Source organism: Exophiala aquamarina (genome assembly GCF_000709125.1).
Source record: "Exophiala aquamarina CBS 119918 chromosome Unknown aczIA-supercont1.4, whole genome shotgun sequence".
NCBI lineage: Eukaryota > Fungi > Ascomycota > Eurotiomycetes > Chaetothyriales > Herpotrichiellaceae > Exophiala > Exophiala aquamarina.
The window spans coordinates 3,366,911-3,387,825 of record NW_013550584.1 but is presented as its reverse complement, the minus strand read 5'-3'; the positions used below and the strand labels follow the sequence as shown (position 1 = coordinate 3,387,825).

Here is a 20,915-nt window from a genome sequence, read left to right as displayed (position 1 = left end):
CTATAATTTCTTTGCGAAGTCGATGTGTAGTCGTGACACCGACAGTGACGGTATAAGTACCTTCAAGCACTTCCAGAGGAAAATGCCTAGAATCATCAATACCAAGTCTACCTTTAGTCTCGAAGTACGCCAATACCCTGAATTGGTACTCTGCATCTGCTGCCTGCACGAGGGAGACAAACAGTATCTTCCTTCTGCCTCGAGTTGGTCGGCCTCGGTTTCCCGTTGGATGTATTGATATTCAAAGACCCTATCGGTGCGTCCTCGCATGTCTGCAGTCGTCTTTTCCTGGCCAGCTCCGAACTCCAGCAGATGGCGAACAACTTCCGAGGCATCTTTTCTTCTCTGTGCAAGATGTAAAGGAGTCCTGCCTTTCTCATATACAGCGTGCAAATCATGTATTGCACCGAGCTTCAACAGCCCCTCAAGCGAGCCCACATGGCGTTGCATCACAGCGTGGTGCAGCGGAGTTCTGCCTAGTGAATCTGCGGTATGGATGGACACTCCCTTTTCCGCGAGCAGAGTGATCACGCCACTTCTTTTGCTTTCCAGTGCATAATGCATTGCGGTCCTCCCCATCAAATCTGCTTGCATAAGTTCGATCTTCTTGGAAACCATGATCTCTAACATATACGCTACGAGAGGAATATTACCCCTTTGAGCTACTAGGTGGAGGGGGATGCGACCTGCGCGGTCCCTGGCCGAGAGTAGGGCACCACCAGCTCCGTGTTCAACATAGAGACGTGCGATTTTAGTGGAGCTTCTGCTAGACCATGCCATGTAATGGAAGAACGTCAAACCGTGTTCGTCTTCTGCCTCGATATCGATGTACTCAGGATGAAATCTCAAAATGGACTCGATGGCTGGACTGTAGAAATTATGCGAAGGTGTTGCTCCAGATACCGACTGCACCATGACATCAGCGCCGTGCGAAATGAGAAACCGTGAGGTTTTCGTAGCGTTAAAACCGTCAAACGTGCACGCAAGCTGCACGTGAAGAGGTGTTCTGCGCACAGCCAGGTTAGATAACCCCATGTGTCACAGTTTGGATCCCTGCAGAAGTGGACATACTCGCCGTCGTCATCAAAGGCGTTGATTTCAGCTCCATTGTGGAGCAAAAATCCGATCAATTCAATGTTGTGGGCCTTTGCGGCAAACTTCTCCCATATAATGTAGTTAGTTCCACAGTTTCTTGCGTCCCGAAAATTGTTAGAATGGGAAAGAACGTACGTGAAGCAACCCTCTCCCATTTTCCAACACGTCCGACGGTCTCGCCTTGCCTAGAATGAACAACTCTTTCAGACTCTCCAAATCGCCAAGCCGAGCGAGCCGCATGACTGTCGAATCCTGAGACACGACTGTTGGGAAGCTGAGGCTCCAGCCGATCGTCATGGCCGGGTCCCGAAGTTGTCGCAACATCCGCAAGAAGTGCAGGGACAAATAAACCCTTCCAAGGAAGGTTGTCACCATCAATGAGAATTTGTAGCCAGATTTCGTTTTCGTCAATGGGGAAGGGCTCAGCTCGTCACTTCTCGTAAGATTCTGGAGTCGCAAAGGCCCATGTGATACGTGGAGTTTTATGCTGCTGAGCTGTGAAACAAGGTGACGACCGACATACCGGGTTGATCCCACTGGGAATTCTTTGAGCATGTCACTTCCGTAAGGTGAAGTCAGTGGACTTTTGATGCTTCGCAAGTTTTGACAAGACGGTAAGTCGGAGTCAGTAGTGGTGTTTGGGGATGAGGTGGGAGATACCAGGATAGCTTCCGAGTCATACCAGCAAGGATCAAAGGAACAGCCGGAATTGTAGGTGGTCATGCGAGATGGTCGGCTTCCGCTGATGTGTGGTGCGAAGAGTATGGATGTGTGAAGGTCACATCGAGCATTGAGGCAAGTTCCAGTTGAGACATTGGCAGAGTGTGGAACCGGAGAAGGCGAACGAGCGTAGATCCGGGGGCTCAGAGGAACATTTACCTTAGCATTGTCCGATGCCCAAAGACCCAATTTTCTGGATTTCACAATTAATTATCTCTGACCTGAGTACTGAAATAGCAGAGATGGGCAGAAGCCCGGGGTGGAGGCGAAGGAGCGAGAGCGGAACCCACATATTCACCGTCAACAGGTCCAGCGCAAACGTCGCCTGATACATCTGTACTCGCGCAAAGAAGCGTTGCCAGTAGTGGTCATCAGCAGCCCACTTGATCTTCGCCCACGTTTCCTCAGTCCTCCTTTCTCGAGACGGCCGTGTAACTTCTTCAATTTAGATTCGGCATTGTGGAAGTCCTCAGTGCAGGCCGTCAATCGGCCCCGGAAATCGCTTGTCCAGGTGTGTTCCGGGGGCAGAAGCGGTCCTAAGGCTTGTATCGAAGCAAAAATAGAGCACAGAGTCCGCAGGGTAATTATTTGGTGTTCGATCTCCTTTGGAGCTCCCGAGACTGCACGAAAAAATTCAAACAAAAACTTGCTTGACTCCCCTGCAAAACTCACCACGGCGAAGGTGTTGGCGGTAACAGACAATGCACCCGCCATCTCCTCGTACCCGCACTTTGCACTCGTCTTCTGGGATGCTGTTGATGTATTATTCTCTTTGATCCTCTTTCGACATCTGAGAAATCACCAAAAGGGCCAGGTCACAGGACTGGGTGTTTTGAGCCGGTTTTTCGCAGCGCCCGTTGGCCATGCGCCCGTCTGCTCGAAAAACTGCAGCCCATGCAGAAAATCATGCGACGGGGCTGTGCTAGAGCCGGGTACTGGCACTGCCACCTGGTTCTTTACGTGTACTCACGTGTAAAGGGTGGTGGCTGTGCTACAGGCAGAATACCACCCATGACTCGTAGGGTTTGTGTAAGAGACAGGACGTGACATGTCTTGTTATTTATGCTAGAATGACAGCGTTTTGTCATTTATTGCTTGGAGCTTAAGTTTATAGGTCCGCCTTAGTGAACATAGCTATAACATATTAAGGTACCTATACTAGAGTGGTCTACTAGTAAGCTTTAGTATAAAATAACTTAGCGCTAAATCTCTATTGCCTAGCGTAGTACCCAGCCTCTAAAACTGGTTATTGTTATGACGACTGTTATATATTACTTGTGAGTCATTTACTACTATTTGACAATCATTTAACTCGAATCATACCCCTGAGGCTGTGCTTCGCCACACCTTGTCCCCCGCACTGCTCGAAGGGACTTTCTTCCCAAGCTCAGAGTCCGTACGATCTAGATAGATAATCGTCTTAATCGCAACGACGAGTAACGTCGGAAGTCGGCTTCCTGGGCAATTTTTGCACCTAACGCTATGTCGAGTCCTGTAGCACCCCCAAGCAATAGCAAGCAAAATCCGTCGTACGAAAACGAAGCGTCCGTCTATTTCTTTCGCAACGGTAGGTATGGCCTGCCTGCCACCTAGTCTTGCATGCTCATCGGCTTGTGTTGACCGCAGGGAGATGGAGACCTGGGAAGATAGTCGGCGTGGGAGGCAGCAGCGAAGATGCGAATCGCTACATCGTACGTCTCCCACAGTGCCACAGTCGCACAATCATAGGTGTACCACTATATGACCAGCTAACTAGAAATATTGTCGTGCAACAGGTCAAAGACCTCGAGAAGGATGATGTCTACCAGATCTCAAGCTATAACATACGACTGCGCCTGTGATGAGTGATGAGTGATGAGTGGAGTTGGGCGTAAAAGCTACTTGCAGCGATCGGGCGGGCCGGGCAGAGGCTTTCCACATTAGCGCCACGCAAAACGGTGGGCAACCTTGACAAGGCAGCATTATCCGTACTTGCTCGTCACAAATTCCAGAACCAAAAAACAAGGTTGTTGTACTGTGCTGTAGAGACTGTTCTGGCCCCGCACTCCCTAAAGTGCTTTCACTCCTCAATTCCATAGTTTGCGCCTTGTGGGAAGCCCGTAGAACTTGATAGCAGCCTCACCGTTGTAACGGGTCCACTGTGAGTCGGGTGATACCGCGCTGAGCTTCCTCCTTGCACAGCAATGCAGAAGATCTTACTCCGATCGGTCCTCAATAAAGAACTCACCAACCGCTATGAGAGTTCACCGTCGACCACTACGCGTCGTTTTACCCTCTACAGAGACCAATATGTCCTGATCGATCCAAAGACATACGGGCAAGATCCTGAGGACGAATCGGGCGAACTCGTCGAGCCGCGGGTGGAGGAGTTGGCGACGAGGCTTTCGACGAGGCAGTTCGACGAAACTCTGACTCTGCAATGCAAAGGGTACTTCGAAGTGCCCCCGCAGTTCTGCTTCGTGTACAACCTTCCACCTCACTGTCCGACCCCAGAGTCGCCGAATCCGCCGTCGTCGCTCTTTGAACACCTCAGCAAGAACTTCAGGACAGTCTGATCAGAAATCTCAAGGTCGGCTCCGCTATCGAAAGCAGGGGGGAACTGATGTTGAGTGCGCATAAAATCTGCTTTAGAATACTCGGGCCAATGACTAGGCATATCCTCATGTCGGAGAGGAAGGTTTGTATCCAGTAATTCCAGGTTCAGAAACTCCTCGATGCTGTGGAGTTGCTCCGCTAGGACAAGGATGGCAAAGATTCTCGGTACCCGCAAAACGATCAGATCAATCCGTTCCGATGTGAGACCGATACCACATGAGGCCAGGGCTCTTGCAACTGTTTCAGGAGTGATAATAGCAAAAATAGACTTAGCCGAGACAAAGTTTTGTTTCTTGTAGTTGACCGTGGAGTTGAGTGCTTCGCGTAAGCTTCGACGTATTTCCATATTGAGTATTCAAGATGCATCTGAAGCTCAAATTGTTCAGCAAGCCCACAGGATATGGAGAATATCATACAATTCTGAATGAACTACCTCACCGTGACCGCGCGATGAGGGAGGAAGAAGGCAATAAATAGTATTTCTCAGGCGTGGATGAGCCGCAGGTGAAGGTCGCAAGCATCTCCTGGATTTGTGGCCGGGCATTTTCAGCCTGATCAAACTGTGGATAGAAGGTTCCTACCCACTCTATTTCACCTTTCCTGCGTAGATTGAAAAAAATTCAAGTGCACCTAGTTTCTTGATTCAAACCAAGTTGTCCACGACAAGAAAGCATGCAATGCTACTACAGAGGATTAGTTCCCAAGTAGCCAACGGAATAGGCAGAGTTTGCAATCATCGCCACTAAAGAGGCTAGCAGTGTGATTTTTCATGTCTTTTCTTTCTAATCGCGCCTAGCCTCGGCGTACTACGAATACCTTCGATAACACCTTGGCGTTACTCGTAACGCAAGGCTGGTCCCGACTCGTATATACAGATTACGATAGATTTCGTAGCATTTAGGATAACCACTTACTTTCTCTTGACCTTGCGCAGTACAGTCACAAGGGTAGAGGCGGTGCGGGGGGTCCCACTGCCTTTACACGCCCACTTAGGCTTTCGTTTCTTTTACATAGCAACCTCTCTCTTTCTCTTTTAGTTAATGATAACAATCTTTAGTTCAGAGGCCCCTGCGGGAAACACCGGTGTAGTCGCCCAGGCCGATGCTTCTACTAATGATAGTGATCAAGTCACTGCCCCCCGTCGAAGAGGATGATTGGGAGACAGAGGGTTGAACTCTTAGACACTCCTTTGGAGACATAACAATTTAGTCGAAGTATATTTGGTGACTTATGGGAGCGTCTGTATGTCTAACGTCAGTTTAAACTAAGCCTCTAAGCCTACGGTGAGTGTAGCTGAGCGGCTCCCTGAGACTCCCTGAGTCGAGCTTGCGGAGCCTAATCTAGTTCCTTTCGCCTAATTACCTAGGCAAGTACCGACACAGGTAGATGTCAAATGTGTAGGATATCAGAGGAAAAGCGCGTTGTGCACGATTTCCAGCCGAGCCATCATGTAAATGTGGCACTGTTCAGTAGGGTCTGCAGAACTTGAACTACCCACTAATACTTCAATCTCAACAAAATTTCGAAGAGGTTGTGCATTTGAATTCACATAGAAAACTCGTATGAGGAAATGCCGTTATGCTATGGAAGTGTTTCCCATGCCACCGATCAAACTGCGAATGCATAATTTATCATTGCAGCGATCAAGCTGGTATTGAATCAATGGAGATTGCAAGGTGGTGAATATGTATTTCTTTGTTGGCAAATATCCGAGGGGGAATCCTTTTGAAGCGTCATTCTTCGAGTCATCGTCGAGAAGGAAGTTCCAGCTTCATTCTTCCATTTCTCATTCTTGATCATCACGAACCATCACTCAATCCAGGCCGTCCTTTTTCACTCTTGCGCTTACAGAAGCCGTCGATGGCAAGGCTCTCACTCAAAGTCACCCATCAGTAACAGTGGCTTCAGCTCGAAAGATGATTAATTCCCTCACAGCTTGCCCCCTTCTCGAGCTTCTTTGACTTGTTCAAAAACCTTAATCGGATTAGTCACGTTCAGAGTTGATTTGGGGAGTCAAGCATCTTACCTTGAGCATTTTGTTCCGGGCTCCCAGTGCATTGACCCCTCTTGCATCCAGCCCCTTATCATCTAGCTCGATTAGTTCTTCCCACTTCAACTCTTTCAGATTGTCCGTGTATTTGTGCAATCTCAAAGATCGAAGCCATGCCGGAATATCTTGAAGCAAGGTTGGATCAGTGGGATCCTCCGGGGGCTTGCTACTCCCACGGCGACCACGAGGGGACCTTCCACGATTGATATCAGAGTGGTCAGATAGGTAACCCTCGCTACCCATCACTGGTGGAATGAAACCTGGGACACCCGCGCCCATCATGAGGGGTGCACCGTCATAGGCCGCCAAGAAGCCATTGTGCTGAGGAGATGCAAAACTTGTCTGCCCCAATGGCGTTTGCAGTGGCAGTCCCGGGGAATTGGGACGAGACCGCCGACCCTGCGCGGCGGCGATTTGGTGGGCTTGGATAGCTGCAACCTGCTGAACATTCAGAATTTGACCGTGGTCATTAACCATGATTGTGTTGATTCCTGGAATACCAGATGCAGTCAATCCGGGGGTCAAAGGTGGTTGGCCTTGTGGTTGTGGCTCATTAGACCTGGCCCGGCGGTACTTCTTGACATCATCCAATGCGATACGGTTGTTGACAGTCGACAAGGCCGCAAGTTTCATGGCGGTCGCATTGGCTACCATATCACTGTGGGCTGCGTTTTGACCAAAATTAGGAACCATTGGGGTGTTGCTCATCGAAGCCCAGCTCTGATTGCCTACATTATAGGGAGAGAGAACTGGGTGGTCACTAGAGAGATGGTCAGGAGCTGTCAAAGTCGTATTTTGAATACCAGCAGATGGGGGACCCATGGGCCTTGGAGAACGTAGACCAGCGGATAGAGGTGGTTGGCTGAACTGGCCCATTGGTGCCTGCCCTGGTTGCTGTTGCCCACCCGAAGACGACTTAGGTCGTGAAATGGGAGGCTGATGTGAATCTGGCCCTTGTCGCCAACTCAAAGCATCCGACTTGTTCTCCCTAGGAGCAGCAATTGTGGGAGCGGCCAACGACGTGCGGTCTCCAACCGTGCTATTCCTGTTCGATGGTGGCAGGTTGCCCGTCTGTTGAGCATATTCAGCCTTCTGCTGCTGAATAGCAGCAACAGCGTCAGGAAACATGGCGTGAATTGTAGATTGATCGAGGCCTGAATTACGTTTGTTCCCCGCTGGAGAGACAGGAGGACGGCCGACAGATGTCCTTCGATCTTCCACGTTGAGTTTTGACATTGCGTCACTCAGGCGGCTCGACATAGCATCCTTTTCTCCAAAGTTGGCAGGTGACAAGACGCCAGAGATAGGATGACTCTTGGACATCTGATTGAGGACCTGAGCAAAGAAGCGTTGTTGCATCTGAGTAGTTTGTTGAATCAAGGCATATGTAGCAGCGGTACGCTCGGCCTCGCTCAAGACACGGAACCACTGTTCAATCGCACTCAACTCATCCTTGAAATCCTGATCCAAGGTCGCCGCAGCCATCTCTTCCAGCATTGTCTCGTACTGTTCAATGTCTTGAATCCATTGCTCGCCTAGCTTGCTCGAGTCGTCCAAGCTTCCTTGTTGGGACTGCTGATTATAAAGAACCTCGGAGGCAGGACGGAGGCGTGCAGACAAGGGAGAAGTGAAGGACATGTCGGCTGAAGAACGAACCTGCTGATTGTGGGTACCCGAAGGACCGACAGTTCTGGAGGAGGGAGGGCGCAGGGTAGTCTTTGAGGCTTCGGGAGTACTATTCCTGTTCCCCGAGATATTGCTGGCCATGGTGGGTGACAGACAAGCTGATGTTGCACGGATCGAAGCGGCGTGGGGGACTCGGCTTAGTGAAAGAAGGAGAGGCAAAGGGATTGCGAAAGTCAGGCTGGTAACACAGACAGATCTAGCAAATCATGAAGGCAGACCCGGGTCGCTCGGTGGTAGCAATGTGTACAAGTCAGCCAATTGGAGCCAGCCCAATGGCCGCAGTGAGTAAAAGGACGGTCTCGAGTGAAATGGCAGTACTGTATATCGACCAGGGAGGAAAGTTCGAGTTGGACTGGTCGACTCCGAAGGCGAAGCACCGGTGGTAGGTCAGTGGGAATTAATGGAGGTGGCGGTATGGATACAACAGGTGTCTCAGACACGCTCGGAACCGGATAGACAGAACACGCGCGGCAAAGGCACAAAGAAGTGGTGGTGATGGAGTTTGGTGGGTTGATGGGAGTATTAGGAGAGGGAGAAAAAAGCTGAAGAGGAAAGGGAAAAAGAGAATAGAGGCTGTTAGTTGGCTGGCAGGCGCAGGTGCAGGTAGGTGCGGGCAAGTGCAGGTAGGTGCAGGCACAGAAGTGCAGGTGCGATGGAAACAAACGGGCGAATCACTCCTTCCTCCGGACGTACCTGCCTGGGCCTCTATCCGTACTAGATACTAATAGACTAATAGACTAGTAGACTAATAGTATTGCTCAATAGGGATAAGAACATCTGAGCAGCAATTAACACTAGCATTGGGCACTGTGGTTGCAGCTGAAAACATGTAAGACATAACGAGGTTGAAGTGGACCTGGCGAGTCGCGACTTGTAATTCTCAGTTAGAAGCGGGTGACCTTGTGGGGGATCCGAAACAACCTTGGCCTGAATGAGATTGTGACGAGTAGGTTTGGTGGTTCCTAGCAGCCATTGTACATGTAGCACCTCGTACGGAGTATCCCTGCCTGGAACCATCATTCTAGGCTTCCAGGTGCAACTTCTGGCCTTGTGCCTTATCGATGCCTGGCTCGCCGAGGGTCGAGGGCGGCGTTGGGCCCTGACAAGTCACGAGTGCGTGCGCCTTAAGCGAGGCGTCTGCCAAGCCTTTTCGAAACGGGGCACAAGCTCACAAACTGCCACAAACTCGTCAGGACTTCACTCTCATTGCTCAGCTTGGTTTCTTACATCTGACTCTGTGACTGTACGAGTCTCCATATTCTAGTTGATACGGCAGACATGAGCCACACCTGACAGGTTTTGGTTTTACTGGCCTGGCCACTGATCATCCGGGGCTTATATCCCACCACAAGTTCGGGCCAAAGTTTCTTCATCTTTGCCCGTACGCCACAGTGTGGCGTATGTAGAAGACACTACTGTTAAGTTCTAACCCGTCTCATTGGCTCGGGCCACACCTCAGTCATCAGCTGGAAACCAAGAAGTCACATGCCAAGCGGCAATCCTCTGGGATCTTCAGAAAAGGTTCCAAGCAAAGGAGAGAGTTGGGAAGGAAATTTCTCATTCTTGAAGTTTACGAGGCATTGTTCTCTGGCAGCCGAGGACGGCCCTCCCAGTGAAGGCAGATCATCAGCAAGGATGAGCAAAGCTTTGCCTGTCAATCGTGAAAGGAATTAACGCCAGCTGATATCATGCAAGATGGAGCATACTGCTCCCGACCCCATCCAACCTCATCTGCCCTATTCTTGGTTGGCTCACATCCCGCCCATCACTACTGAGGAACTTCGAACGTCACAAGAACGTCAGCCAGTGATTCACGAAGGTTATATTCCGAGCTCTCTACCCAACGCGTCCTTGAATGGTGCGTATCTCAGTGTCAGCGGCAATGCCACATATCATTTGCAGGACATATTAGCGGGCCAAGCGTTCGATTACTCGTCCAATGTCCGCCTTACCAGACCTCAGTCTTCAACACCAAGAATTACTCCAAGTTCTGAGAATGATTCTCGGGCCTTTGGCTTCCGAGGAGCGCACTACACACCATATGCTGCTGCCATTCACCCTCCCCCAGTCCACTCAGGCTACGTACCTGATTCTTCAGCAGCGTCTTATCACTATCCTGAAATCTCGCCCAGCCATGGCAGTCAAGACCCGGGGAGTGCTCACTTTGCCGACATCAGACCCCATGGAATCCTTCAGGGTCATGATCAAACATCTGCGTTTGAGCGCACACGCCTCTCATCCTATGATGTCCCCGAATATTCCCAGGCCGAGTCTACGGACGAGGGTGAAATGACAATGGATGAAGGTGAAAGCCTGGCAGTTACCCACGCCTTGATTGCAGGCGGTATGAATGCCGGCTCTACATCGGGAAAACGTGGCCCTGAACCAGAAATTCTACCAGGACAATCATCTAGAAAGCGTCGAAAGAGAGGCAAGGGTAGGAGAGGTGGTTGGAGCAAAGGTCTAAAAATAGGCCCACGCCCTGCCATCGAACCAAGCCCTGAATTCAATGAGCTCCACCAGCAAGCCTTGAATGCATTTATTGATGAGCAGGACACGGAGAAAGCGCGTGACCTGATATTGCAGGCAATCGCGCTAAATCCTGAAATATACGCTGCTCATGCCCTCCTATCCGAGATCTACTTCGCAAGAGGTGAGGACGAAAAGGCGATTGCCGCTCTTTTCAGCGGCGCCCACAGTGCTGCAAGGGATGCGGAGGTTTGGCGTCTAGTAGCAAGTGTGTGCTTACAACATTCCGCCAACAACCGCCACCGTGCACTTCAACAAGCCAGCTATTGTTACGCCCGTATCATCCATAACGACCGTCAAGATTATGATGCTCGTCTTGAACGAGCTGCGATCAGCAAGGAGCTCGGAAACTATGGTAAAGCAATAAAGGACTTGGAAGCAGTACTAGAGGGAATGCCTCGCAACGCCAATGTAATGAAACAGATAGCCGAAGTTGGTATTGAAACTAAAAGTCTGGGACGGGCTATGTCGCTTTATGAGGACCTCCTCACGTATTCCAGAAGCCCTGGCCTGGAAGGCGAAGATACATTTACTTGGGCCCATGCGGTCACCTATATCGAGCTGCTCTCCCACAACGGTCCACCCGATGAGGCAAGATCAAATGCCATAGTAGTGCTACGGCAACTATGTCGCTGGTTGCTGGGACGCGAGGAGGACTTTTTCTGGGACAATTTCGATGATGACCGGGAGTGGGATGTTGAAGATGAGCCACGGAGAATTATGGTCCCACAGCACGTTCCAGATATATTTCCCTCCGAATCATACGGATTGGGGCTTCCGCTTGAATTGAGAGTTCAACTCGGTATACTTCGACTCAAACAAGGCTCAGATCATTTTGATGAAGCACTTGACCACTTGGAATGGTTGGAACCTGAAGCACGGGATGAGCAGGCACACATCTACGAATTCCCAGATCTCTTTCTCGAGGCTGCCAATGCTCTATACGTCCATAAAGAACATGAGCAGGCTCTGAGATATTTTGAGGCACTGCGAGACGTCAATGCGTATTCAGATGTCGACTTTTGGCTCGCGATTGCCACATGCTACTACGTTACAGGTGACAAGTTGCAAGCTGTCGATTGTTACGAGGCTGCGAAAGAGGCGGATATTGAATGTGGAGAAGCCAGGATCCAACTAGCGAAATTATACACAGATCTTGAGGAGAAAGAAAAAGCAATGGTTAATGCTCGAGAGGCCATCCGAATTGCCGAACAGGCAACGCCTCAAACGGACAAACGCCGATATGAAAGGAAAGAACAGCGCTTGGCCCGTAAGGCTGCAGAAAATGCTCTAAAGGAAGCATACCGACTCAGAGGCCCACTGGCTCAGGGCGATGCTATTGACAGGATCGAAGCACGGCTCCAGAGAGGGAACGCCAAAGAAGATGTTGTGTCCTTCAGAAAGCCACGCCAGAGGAAGGAGAAACCTGCACCACAACCCCGTTCCATACCAAACACCCGTCCGCCCCCCCTGAAGAAACCGATGACTCCAGCAGAAAAAGATGCGTATCGTACGGATGCCGTCACACGCTTGTATACCAATCTTCTCGAGAATGCAGAAGGAATGAGAGAAGGGGACGAGCTGGCAATCGAGACCTGGACAAACTGTGCAACATCCCTGATCATGGATTTCCGAAGTAATCGCTTTTTCTACCCCTACGAACGAAGCCTGCCATTCATGGGCTACCACAGCCGCCACAAGATCATGCAACAAACTCAGGCGGAGGATCCATCCCAAGGATTCTCATATCTCAACGCCAGGGACATCCCCACAGCCTATCGCGAGATACCCTTCACGGCCTGGCTCGATATCTTCCTCGAATATGCCCTGGTCCTCGCCAGCAAGGGCAATAAAACCCGCTGTTACAACACCATCATAGCGAGCCTCGATTGTGCGGTGTGGTATCATGACCCGAATGCCCAGCTACTCATCCACACCACTTACCTGGCATGCTGTATCTCACTACGCGACCAAGCGACACTGGTCAACGTGGTGCTTCGTTGGTTCTTGCGCACTTATCAATTCTGCACAGACGCATATCGACTTTTCGCGGCGATGAACCTAGTCTTTCCCTATACCAACGAAAAAAATGGAAAAGAGGGTGTCAATGCGAACCTGGTCTTTCGCAGCGGTCCAAGTCAGAAGTTTATGTTCAGGCAGATCATGAGCATGGATCTGAACCTGCCCACGGATTATTATGCCGAAGGATTCGGCCCCGTACCGGACTTCATGAGACGGACACGCGACCAGATCCAGAAGGACGACGGAAAATCGACCACCGAGAACCCAGTCACTGGTGGTGGCAATACTGCAGCTGGTGATGCAGCTCTCGAACCTCCCGCAACCGCAGGCCCAACCGAAGGCATCACTCTACAGGAGATGGACGTCGTGCTCTTGACGCTATACGGCCACCTCCTGTACGCGGGCGGCAGCTTCCCGTCCGCGCTGTCATACTTCTTCCGCGCGCTGAGCCTCGACCCTCAGAATCCGGTGATCCTGCTGACCATCTCGCTCAGCTACATCCACGAGATGATGAAGCGACAGAACGAGAATCGCCATCTGTATCTGCTGCAGGCATGGTCGTTCTTCGAGGAGTACGCCGATGCCAGGAGAGCATCGGCGCAGAGCACGGAGGATGACAACGCCGACAACAACAAGAACATCGACAACTTTACGGTCGCCGATAGCGGCGCCGATGTCGGTGGCGTCGTCCCGGATAAAGCGGGACGAGCAGCCCCGACGACAGCGATGATCGAGGCTGAAATCGAGTTCAACCGCGCCAGGTGCTGGCACATGCTGGGGATGGCTGATCTAGCGGTGCGGGCGTACGGAAAGGTTTTGACGCTGCAACGAGACATCCAGCTGCGCGATAGAGGTAGTGCTGTCAGCCCCAGTGACGAGGCTAGCAATACGAGTGCTACCCGTGATGACGGTGGCCATGGTAATCAAGCAGCGGAGGAGTACGAGAAACCAGATTTCTCCGCGCCCCCAGGAGAGTACACTATGGAGGCTGCATATGCGATTCAGACCATGTATGCTCTGAGTGGGAACGCTGCGATGGCCAGGTCCGTGGCGGAAAGATATCTTGTTGTTTAGTTAGATCCTGATCGAATTGGCCTTTCGTTGCTGTAGTAATTAGTGATGAATTGTAAAACCATGAGATCAAGAAGCGCGGGTTTTTGAGAGTTGTTACACAAAAGGGATTTTTGATGCTCAATTGATGCGAGTGGCATTCGAGAGCCGGGCCAATCGAACGATGATGGACGGAATGGCCCTTTCTTTTTTTATGTACAACAAGTGTGAACAACCTTCGGCACGTCCGATAACCCCAATGCGACTTTCTCAGTCCACCTCCTCCAGCACCCTGCTCCACGTCTATCTATCGTGCTCGCTTTCAACCGAGAAAGCCTTTCCCTCACAAACCCGTGTTGTTTAACATAACCAAGCTGAGAGAGGTCTACTGGGCCTTGCTCGCGACCAACTTCTCGACGTCGGCAACGCTCTGAGTCAGGATTTGTTGCAAGACCTTGGGGTTCTCGAGCTCTTTGGTGACCTTGGCGATGATGCTGTCGGCGAGTTCTTTCTGCTGGCGCTGCTTGACTTGGCCTTCGTAGCGGACCCACGAGTCAAGTACAGTCTTCGCCTCAGCGGCTAGGAGCGTCTTTTGCTCTAGTTCAAAGGCCTGGGCTTCGAGGTGCGCGGTTTCCTAAAGTAAGATAAAAGAACTCGAGTTAGAAAAAGATGATCTTCCTAGCTAGTTGAACTCGCATGGATGGGAAGCGGGAAGATATGGGTAGGGCTATACGTACTTTTGAGACCTCAAACAACTGCTGGGTGATCTGGACAACGTTGCTGAGAGGCTTGACATCTTCGATTCTCGTCTTGACGGCCTCGACGTGACCTTCTCGGGCCGAGTTCAAAATCTCCTTATACTTGCCGATGGTGCTGTCGGCCCACTCCTTGTACATGGGGCCGCCATACTTGAAGATTCCGTAAAAGACGCTCAACAAGCAGAAGGCAACGACGGATTCTTCGTTGAGAACGTAGAGCTCGTTGCTGATAGCGTAGATGGAGGCGCCAGCTCCAGCAGAGAGGATTGCGGTCTTACTCGCGAGGGAATTGCCTGGCAGGGCATCGACGATGGATTGGGCCTTCTTCTTGGGGTCTTCGACAGGGACGTTCGATGCGTAGCGTTGAGATGTCAAGGGTGTGGTGAGTGCAGGGAGAGAGCGGATCGAGAGTGAGGGTCGGAGTCTTGTGGCTCCTATATTGCGTTGTGCACGTCAGTTCCATTCATTCTTTACATCGGAAGCTCATGTGGGACATGGAGGAGCTCACCGGCCGCACTCCTCGCCAGTCTAGACGCCATTGTGTTGAGATAAATTGCCTGGAAAGAAGATCTCGCCGCTGGAGAGAGCTGTTTGACGTTTGTCTGCCCGAGAGGGAGCTCCAATTGCAAAGTCTGGCTTGGCAGGCGGCTGAGGAAAAATAAATGTTCCGATGCCTAAGGATCTTTCTTGCTAAACACGTGATCTCAAGCCCTGCTCCGGCAAGCGCCGTCAGTTCGAGTTATTGATGAATGCACGCGTGGGCACGTTAAGGGTTCTCAATTTTCCTTGGCGTACGTGTACGGACCGAGGTGGACCCATATCTGTATTGTGCTCAAAAAATGTTCATGCAGGATAATCTCAATGTACCCGGACATACAGTAGTATGTAGTACAGCACAGCAACATCCCTTTAAGCGAGATTCCTTTGCTAGACAAAGAATCGCGGCAGTGGTGAGTGGGACCCCACCATCTATATGAGAGCTTTTGCTCTCGAGCCTCCCTCTCCCAGAGTCAGAGTCAGACTCACTTGCTCTCAAAATGCCCTCTTCAACAGCCATGGACTCCTACGCCTCGCTCATCGCAGCACCCATGTCGGTCACCCAGAGGAAGTCACTTCTCAAACAGCTGCAGTCCCCCGAGGCAATATCAAGTCTCCGCAGGCCAGAGATTCTCATGGACTTCTTCACCGACAGCCTTGACATGAGAGACATGAGTCTTGCTGTACCGGCGCTACAAGGTCTCTTCGTCCTCATCACCACCAAGAATCTCGACTATCCTGCCTTTTTCTCGAGACTGTACGCTCTTTTGGACAAGGACCTTCTTCACAGCAAGTACCGATCGCGGGTCCTGCGGCACCTAGATGTGTTCTTGTCTCCCATTAACCACCTGCCCGCCGCAACGATCGCAAGCTTCATCAAGCGTCTCTCACGCCTCTGTCTCTTCGCACCTCCAGCTGCCATCGTGGCAATCATTCCTTTCATATACAACCTTATCAAAACCCATCCAACCACAAGCTTCATGATCCACCGTCATCCCTACCCTCCATACACCAAATTCAAGCACAACCTGGGCAATGATCCTTACGACCCCACCGAACCAGACCCACAACTCACCCACGCCATCGACAGTTCTCTTTGGGAACTGGAGACCGTGCAGTCCCACTACCACCCGACCGTCGCCAGCATCGCCCGCATCATCTCCGAGCAGTTCACCAAACAGCAGTATAACCTCGAGGACTTTCTCGACCACGGCTACGCCACTCTGCTTGAGAGCGAGTTGAAGAAGAAAGACAAGAAACCACCTGTCGTCGAGTACAAGATTCCCAAGAAGATCTTCAGCGCCGATGACAGTGACGCCGAGGAGGGCGAACAGAAGAACATCAATCACTTATTGGACATGTGGGACTTCCAATGTTGAGCCCATCGCGGCACACGGCGGCGCACTTTCTTTGCATCATACGAAGTCTACCGGGAGGATGGTTTTACTATTTCCTTTTCACATTGCAAGCGGTACGAGACAATAGACGGAGCTCATTGCATGGACAAGACAACCTGACGAAACATAGACGGAGGATATCTTTGAGCGCAAATCATTCCCTTTTCCGTTCTCAGGGCGCTTTTAATTCACGACGCCGCTATGATTTATGGCAGCGGTGGGGGACGTCGTTCATCCTGGGAGTTCATGATCTGATAGACAAAAAGTTTTGCAATAGACGATGCGCCACGATATAGACTTCTCATGAAGAGAATTTTCATACACTTGGCCTCACAAGTCAAACCTTTCAAACCAATTCTGGTGTCATGACCTCAAGGCCGTCACGAAACAAGATACCATTGAATCTGAAGCACCGCACCATACTCCACAATAAGGAAAGCTCCCTCCCGCCTCTCTCAGAACGGAAGGCTCTCAGGTAAGGCGGTACGCTCAGCCAGCTCATCGATCCAATGGAAAGAACAAAACAGCCAGCACACTCAGAACTCCCTCCTCTCCAGCCTCCTCCTACTCTTACCCTTAGCCCCTCCCCCTCCACCGTCAACAGCAGCGTTTTTCCTTTCGGAGATTTCACTAAGTTTCTTCCTCGGCAAAGCCCTCACCTTCTTCCTGCCAGCGACGGGCGCAGTGCTATTCATGAGCTGCGCGATAAGGTAGCCGTTGATTGTTTGAGAGCTCAACTCGATAGCAAACTGAGGGCATTTTCCATCGTCTTCGTTGCACGGCACGTTCGGGGGACAGCAGATGCCCACGCTGTTGGGGCACGTGGTGCAGATCGCGTTGCCATCGTCGGAGGAAGATGTACTGTTCGTAGTCGAGGATGTTGAATCTGAGTCGTTGATGTTGAAAGAATGCCTGTTTGCGCCGGGGTAGGAGCCCGTGCCTGATAACGAGAAGTTCTGGCCGAGACGCATGATTCCGCCCGCCGGGGCTGGATCTGGGCAGTAGGAGACGTAAACTTCGATGGTCGTGGCGGAAACGGCGCGTCGAGATGTGGTGCTTGTCAGTGTGATCGTTGGTCCTTCCGTGGCTTCGAAGCCGCCGGTTCCAGTCTGCATACCGACCATTAGTTCTGGTAGCTGTACCGGTTGCCCAGACCCTGGTGAAGTGGAATATACTTACCACGGTGCCACAGCCTGAGAATGCTCCTGTGACATTATGCACCGTGCCGGATGTCACAAATGACACTGATCCTCCAAACTGAGCTGGCCAGACCGTTCCTGTGCCTGTGATATCGCCGGTGCCAGAGCCATATCCGCCTTTGATCAGGTCAGCGGCTGAGATTGATATCGTACGACAAAAAAGTGAAAGGATACAACTGGACACGATGCTTACATCCAATGATTGTAGCAGTGCCGTTGAAGCCTCCGGTCGTAGCGATCAGTGTACCGCAGCCAACTACTTTGATAGCAGCGCCTGGAATGGGAGAGTGGGTCAGTATGCATGGTTGTGTTTAGGCGCGGTTGTTTCCCATCGTGTAGCTTACCACTAGCAGTTCCAGAGGAGACTACAGATGAGTATGAGCCAAAATACACGGTGCCAGATCCATCTAGAAAATTTCAGTTAGTCTAGCAATCAAGCAAGCTCAGTCGACCAACTTACTGACGTGCCCTCTTCCAGATGCAGTCCCGCAGCCTATGATTGTATTTGGTGCAACGGTGACTGGGAAAGAGGCGGAGGTGCTGATCGTGCTAGGTGTAGCAGTGATTACGGTGATTGTTGACTGTGCAGTTGTGGTTCCGCGAGTTGTCGAAAATTCGTCGCTCCAGATCGTGGGTGTGATGGTTATTGTGGTGCTTGATATAACGACGATGGAGTAGCTAGTCGTTTGCGTGGTTATCACAGCAGTAGTAGCTGTACTGAGGCTTGAAGTAGAGGATCTCTCAGCCGAAAATGACGATGGTGATGATGATCCATACTGTTCGCTTGACTCGGATGTGGAAGCTGTGATGGCAGCTGTGGTGGTCAGTCTCGACGTTCCCGAGGAAGTGGTCACTATAATTGTTGTTCCGCTGATCACAGTCACAGTGGTGATTGTTGAGCTGGAACTCGTACTTGCACTAGGAAGGACCGGTGACTGAATTGCAGAATGAGAGGAAGTGCTTGCAGATCCAGAAGTCCTGGTGCTGGTACTACTCGAACCCGATGCAGATAAGGAAGTCGAGCTGCGCCTGGTATTTGTGGGAGTGCTCAAGCTGGAGCTTGATGATGGTGTTGCAGATGTACTTGAACGTGAGCTACTGCCCGATGAAAATGTGCTCGAACTTGTTGGTCTGAACACACCGCTGCTGAAAGTAAAGGAGGAGGAGGTCGTCGATGTTGCATTTCTTAAGCAGGATTCCGGGAAAGTAAAGCAGCAGGGTAGACCAGTAATGGTTGAGCTGGGTTTGAAAACACCTGAATAGTTTGAGTCATAACAGTAGCTCGTTGGGTCTGCCGGATCGGGATATTGGAAGACGCCCTGCAGTTACAATCAATATTTGGAGGTTGCAGACGACTTGAGTAACCCACAAGATACGTCTTCGTTACGCAGGAGGATGTGGTTGTTGAAGGACTTGATGCCCCGTCGCCACTTCCACTTCCGCCACAGGGCTTACATGTTGAGATAGGTGGATCGTTGGCAAAGACCCCTCGTTTGAAGATACCTCTGCCCTGCCTCGTTCTCTTGAATAAATCATGATAGTGGAGGCTGTAGAGCATCTCTCGCGTTCCATTGGCAGCAATTGTGACTGCAGGCGACACGGCCGTTATCATAGATGGGTGTAATTCTTGACGCAGGTCGGTTGGAAGTTGATGCGGTATCGGCGTAGGGTGGAAATAAGAAGAAATGATGATGGTTTCGGTCCCAAAGTCGACATACGCATATGTGACCGGAAATGAAAATGCAAGTAACCCAACGAAGCAACACAAGGACAACATCTTCCCAGGAATAGAATACAGACCAAAACATACCTTGATAGAGACCTTTAGGGTGTATCAACGGCATCTGCGAGGACATCATTCGGTCTTTCTTCTCTCGCGTTGTGATGCGCACAGACATGAAAAGGGAGAGAATGGAATGCCAGCAAATACCTGCAGTATTCGCCCTACCCAGTCTCCAACCAGAAAGGGTTCTTATCTTCATAGCCATCCAGATGTGGTGATTTGGGATCGTGTTCACAACGACAATGTTATCTATTACCTTCTGAATAGCAATCCCATGAGCAAGTCGGTAGAAGGAGATATTGCTCGATTTTCGCCACGTCGAGTTGCTGGGTTTTCGGACAGAAGCAAACATCTTGAAACCCGCTGCCAAGGGCTGACACCACTGCTGGCCGTACAGATGAACTTGGGTGAACAGCTGGTGATCGGACAGCATTCGCGCTGCATGCCCACCAAAAGATCGAGGTGCGAAGCTTCGGAAAGCAGGCAATGGTCCTGCACCTTTTCTTGCTCCCACGGACTCTCGGACCTACCATCATCACAATAGTTATGGTAATTGAGTTAGCATGAAGATCATACGTGATACTCGTAAATTCCTCTAGGGTAAGATGTATCCTCCTGCAGGCGGACCGAAAAGATGTGCGCGGCCAATTGGGAGGTCTGGCTGTTTGGTTGAAATATTGATATTAGTCATTGATTATTGATTATTGATTCTAAGCTCAAAGCGGTTAGTAACTTTCTCGCCTCCTTAACGTCGACAATTTATCCAGTGGGAGGCATCCTCAGAGTTTACTCGTAGGCATCGTCCGGAGAGAGCCAGGTGTAGACACGGCCCTCATGCTGTAAGTTGTAACACGTTGTCCCACAAGAAGTTGGCCCAACTAGTAATAGGGCTTCGCTCAGATCTATTAACATCTCTACCACGACGAATTCCGTCGATGATCTGCCTGCATATGGCTGTAGAAAACAAGGCCGAGACTTCAACTGTTGGCGCTAAGATTCAACTAGCGCATACTAGCGCTAGTAACACGTGACCGAACTAGTAAATATGGGTACTAAACTACACGGACTACAATACCTCCTATCTTGAACTAAGAAACCGCCACTATATCAGCATTTGGAATGCTTTGAAATCATGGAAAAGGGGCTCCTGGAGATCAAGTGCCTAGGAAATATCTATGTAAACTAGAACAGAGTCCATAGAGTTGAAGAAGACAGAGATTTCATTTGATCGCGGAGCGCCATATCCAAAAGGAGTTAAGTCACTTCCTCCAACATCAACTTCCAGCATAGTTTCTCACCATTCTTGAAACGCTCCGGCCATATGGTAAGTGAGGTCTTGAGACTGACGGTTCAAACAGAACTTGTCCTATCAGATTGTTCGCCTCCGAAGGGGGGTACCGGTTCAGGATTCGAAAAAGTTTAACGTCTGCTGCGAACATTCGATAGTCGTAGACGTCGTAGCGAGACAACATCTGTACACTTGCTCTGCCTCCA

General features: G+C 50.7%; 6 protein-coding genes across 6 annotated transcripts; 2 read left to right on the top strand and 4 right to left on the bottom strand.

Moving 5' to 3' along the window:
• Positions 1–1,818, bottom strand: A1O9_06329 (uncharacterized protein; the record flags this gene model as incomplete). Its single annotated transcript, XM_013405539.1, has 3 exons — positions 1–1,006; positions 1,072–1,157; positions 1,231–1,818. The coding sequence occupies 3 exons, from the start codon at positions 1,816–1,818 to the stop codon at positions 1–3; spliced, it is 1,680 nt and encodes a 559-aa protein (XP_013260993.1).
• A 4,521-nt stretch (positions 1,819–6,339) lies between these two features.
• A1O9_06328 (uncharacterized protein) lies at positions 6,340–8,227 on the bottom strand (the record flags this gene model as incomplete). Its single annotated transcript, XM_013405538.1, has 2 exons — positions 6,340–6,384; positions 6,437–8,227. 2 exons carry the CDS (start codon positions 8,225–8,227, stop codon positions 6,340–6,342), a joined length of 1,836 nt encoding a protein of 611 aa, XP_013260992.1.
• Positions 8,228–9,841: 1,614 nt separating this feature from the next.
• On the top strand, positions 9,842–13,771 carry A1O9_06327 (uncharacterized protein; the record flags this gene model as incomplete). Its single annotated transcript, XM_013405537.1, has 1 exon — positions 9,842–13,771. One exon carries the CDS (start codon positions 9,842–9,844, stop codon positions 13,769–13,771), a length of 3,930 nt encoding a protein of 1,309 aa, XP_013260991.1.
• A 361-nt stretch (positions 13,772–14,132) lies between these two features.
• A1O9_06326 (ATP synthase subunit 4, mitochondrial) lies at positions 14,133–15,044 on the bottom strand (the record flags this gene model as incomplete). Its single annotated transcript, XM_013405536.1, has 3 exons — positions 14,133–14,381; positions 14,485–14,939; positions 15,014–15,044. The coding sequence occupies 3 exons, from the start codon at positions 15,042–15,044 to the stop codon at positions 14,133–14,135; spliced, it is 735 nt and encodes a 244-aa protein (XP_013260990.1).
• Positions 15,045–15,560: 516 nt separating this feature from the next.
• On the top strand, positions 15,561–16,421 carry A1O9_06325 (uncharacterized protein; the record flags this gene model as incomplete). The annotated part of the gene is made up of 1 exon (XM_013405535.1): positions 15,561–16,421. One exon carries the CDS (start codon positions 15,561–15,563, stop codon positions 16,419–16,421), a length of 861 nt encoding a protein of 286 aa, XP_013260989.1.
• Positions 16,422–17,074: 653 nt separating this feature from the next.
• On the bottom strand, positions 17,075–19,415 carry A1O9_06324 (uncharacterized protein; the record flags this gene model as incomplete). Its single annotated transcript, XM_013405534.1, has 7 exons — positions 17,075–17,548; positions 17,619–17,755; positions 17,832–17,912; positions 17,983–18,045; positions 18,099–18,350; positions 18,729–18,957; positions 19,008–19,415. Coding segments are annotated over 7 exons (1,644 nt in total), but the record flags the coding sequence as incomplete, so codon positions are not given.
• Positions 19,416–20,915: the final 1,500 nt, after the last annotated feature.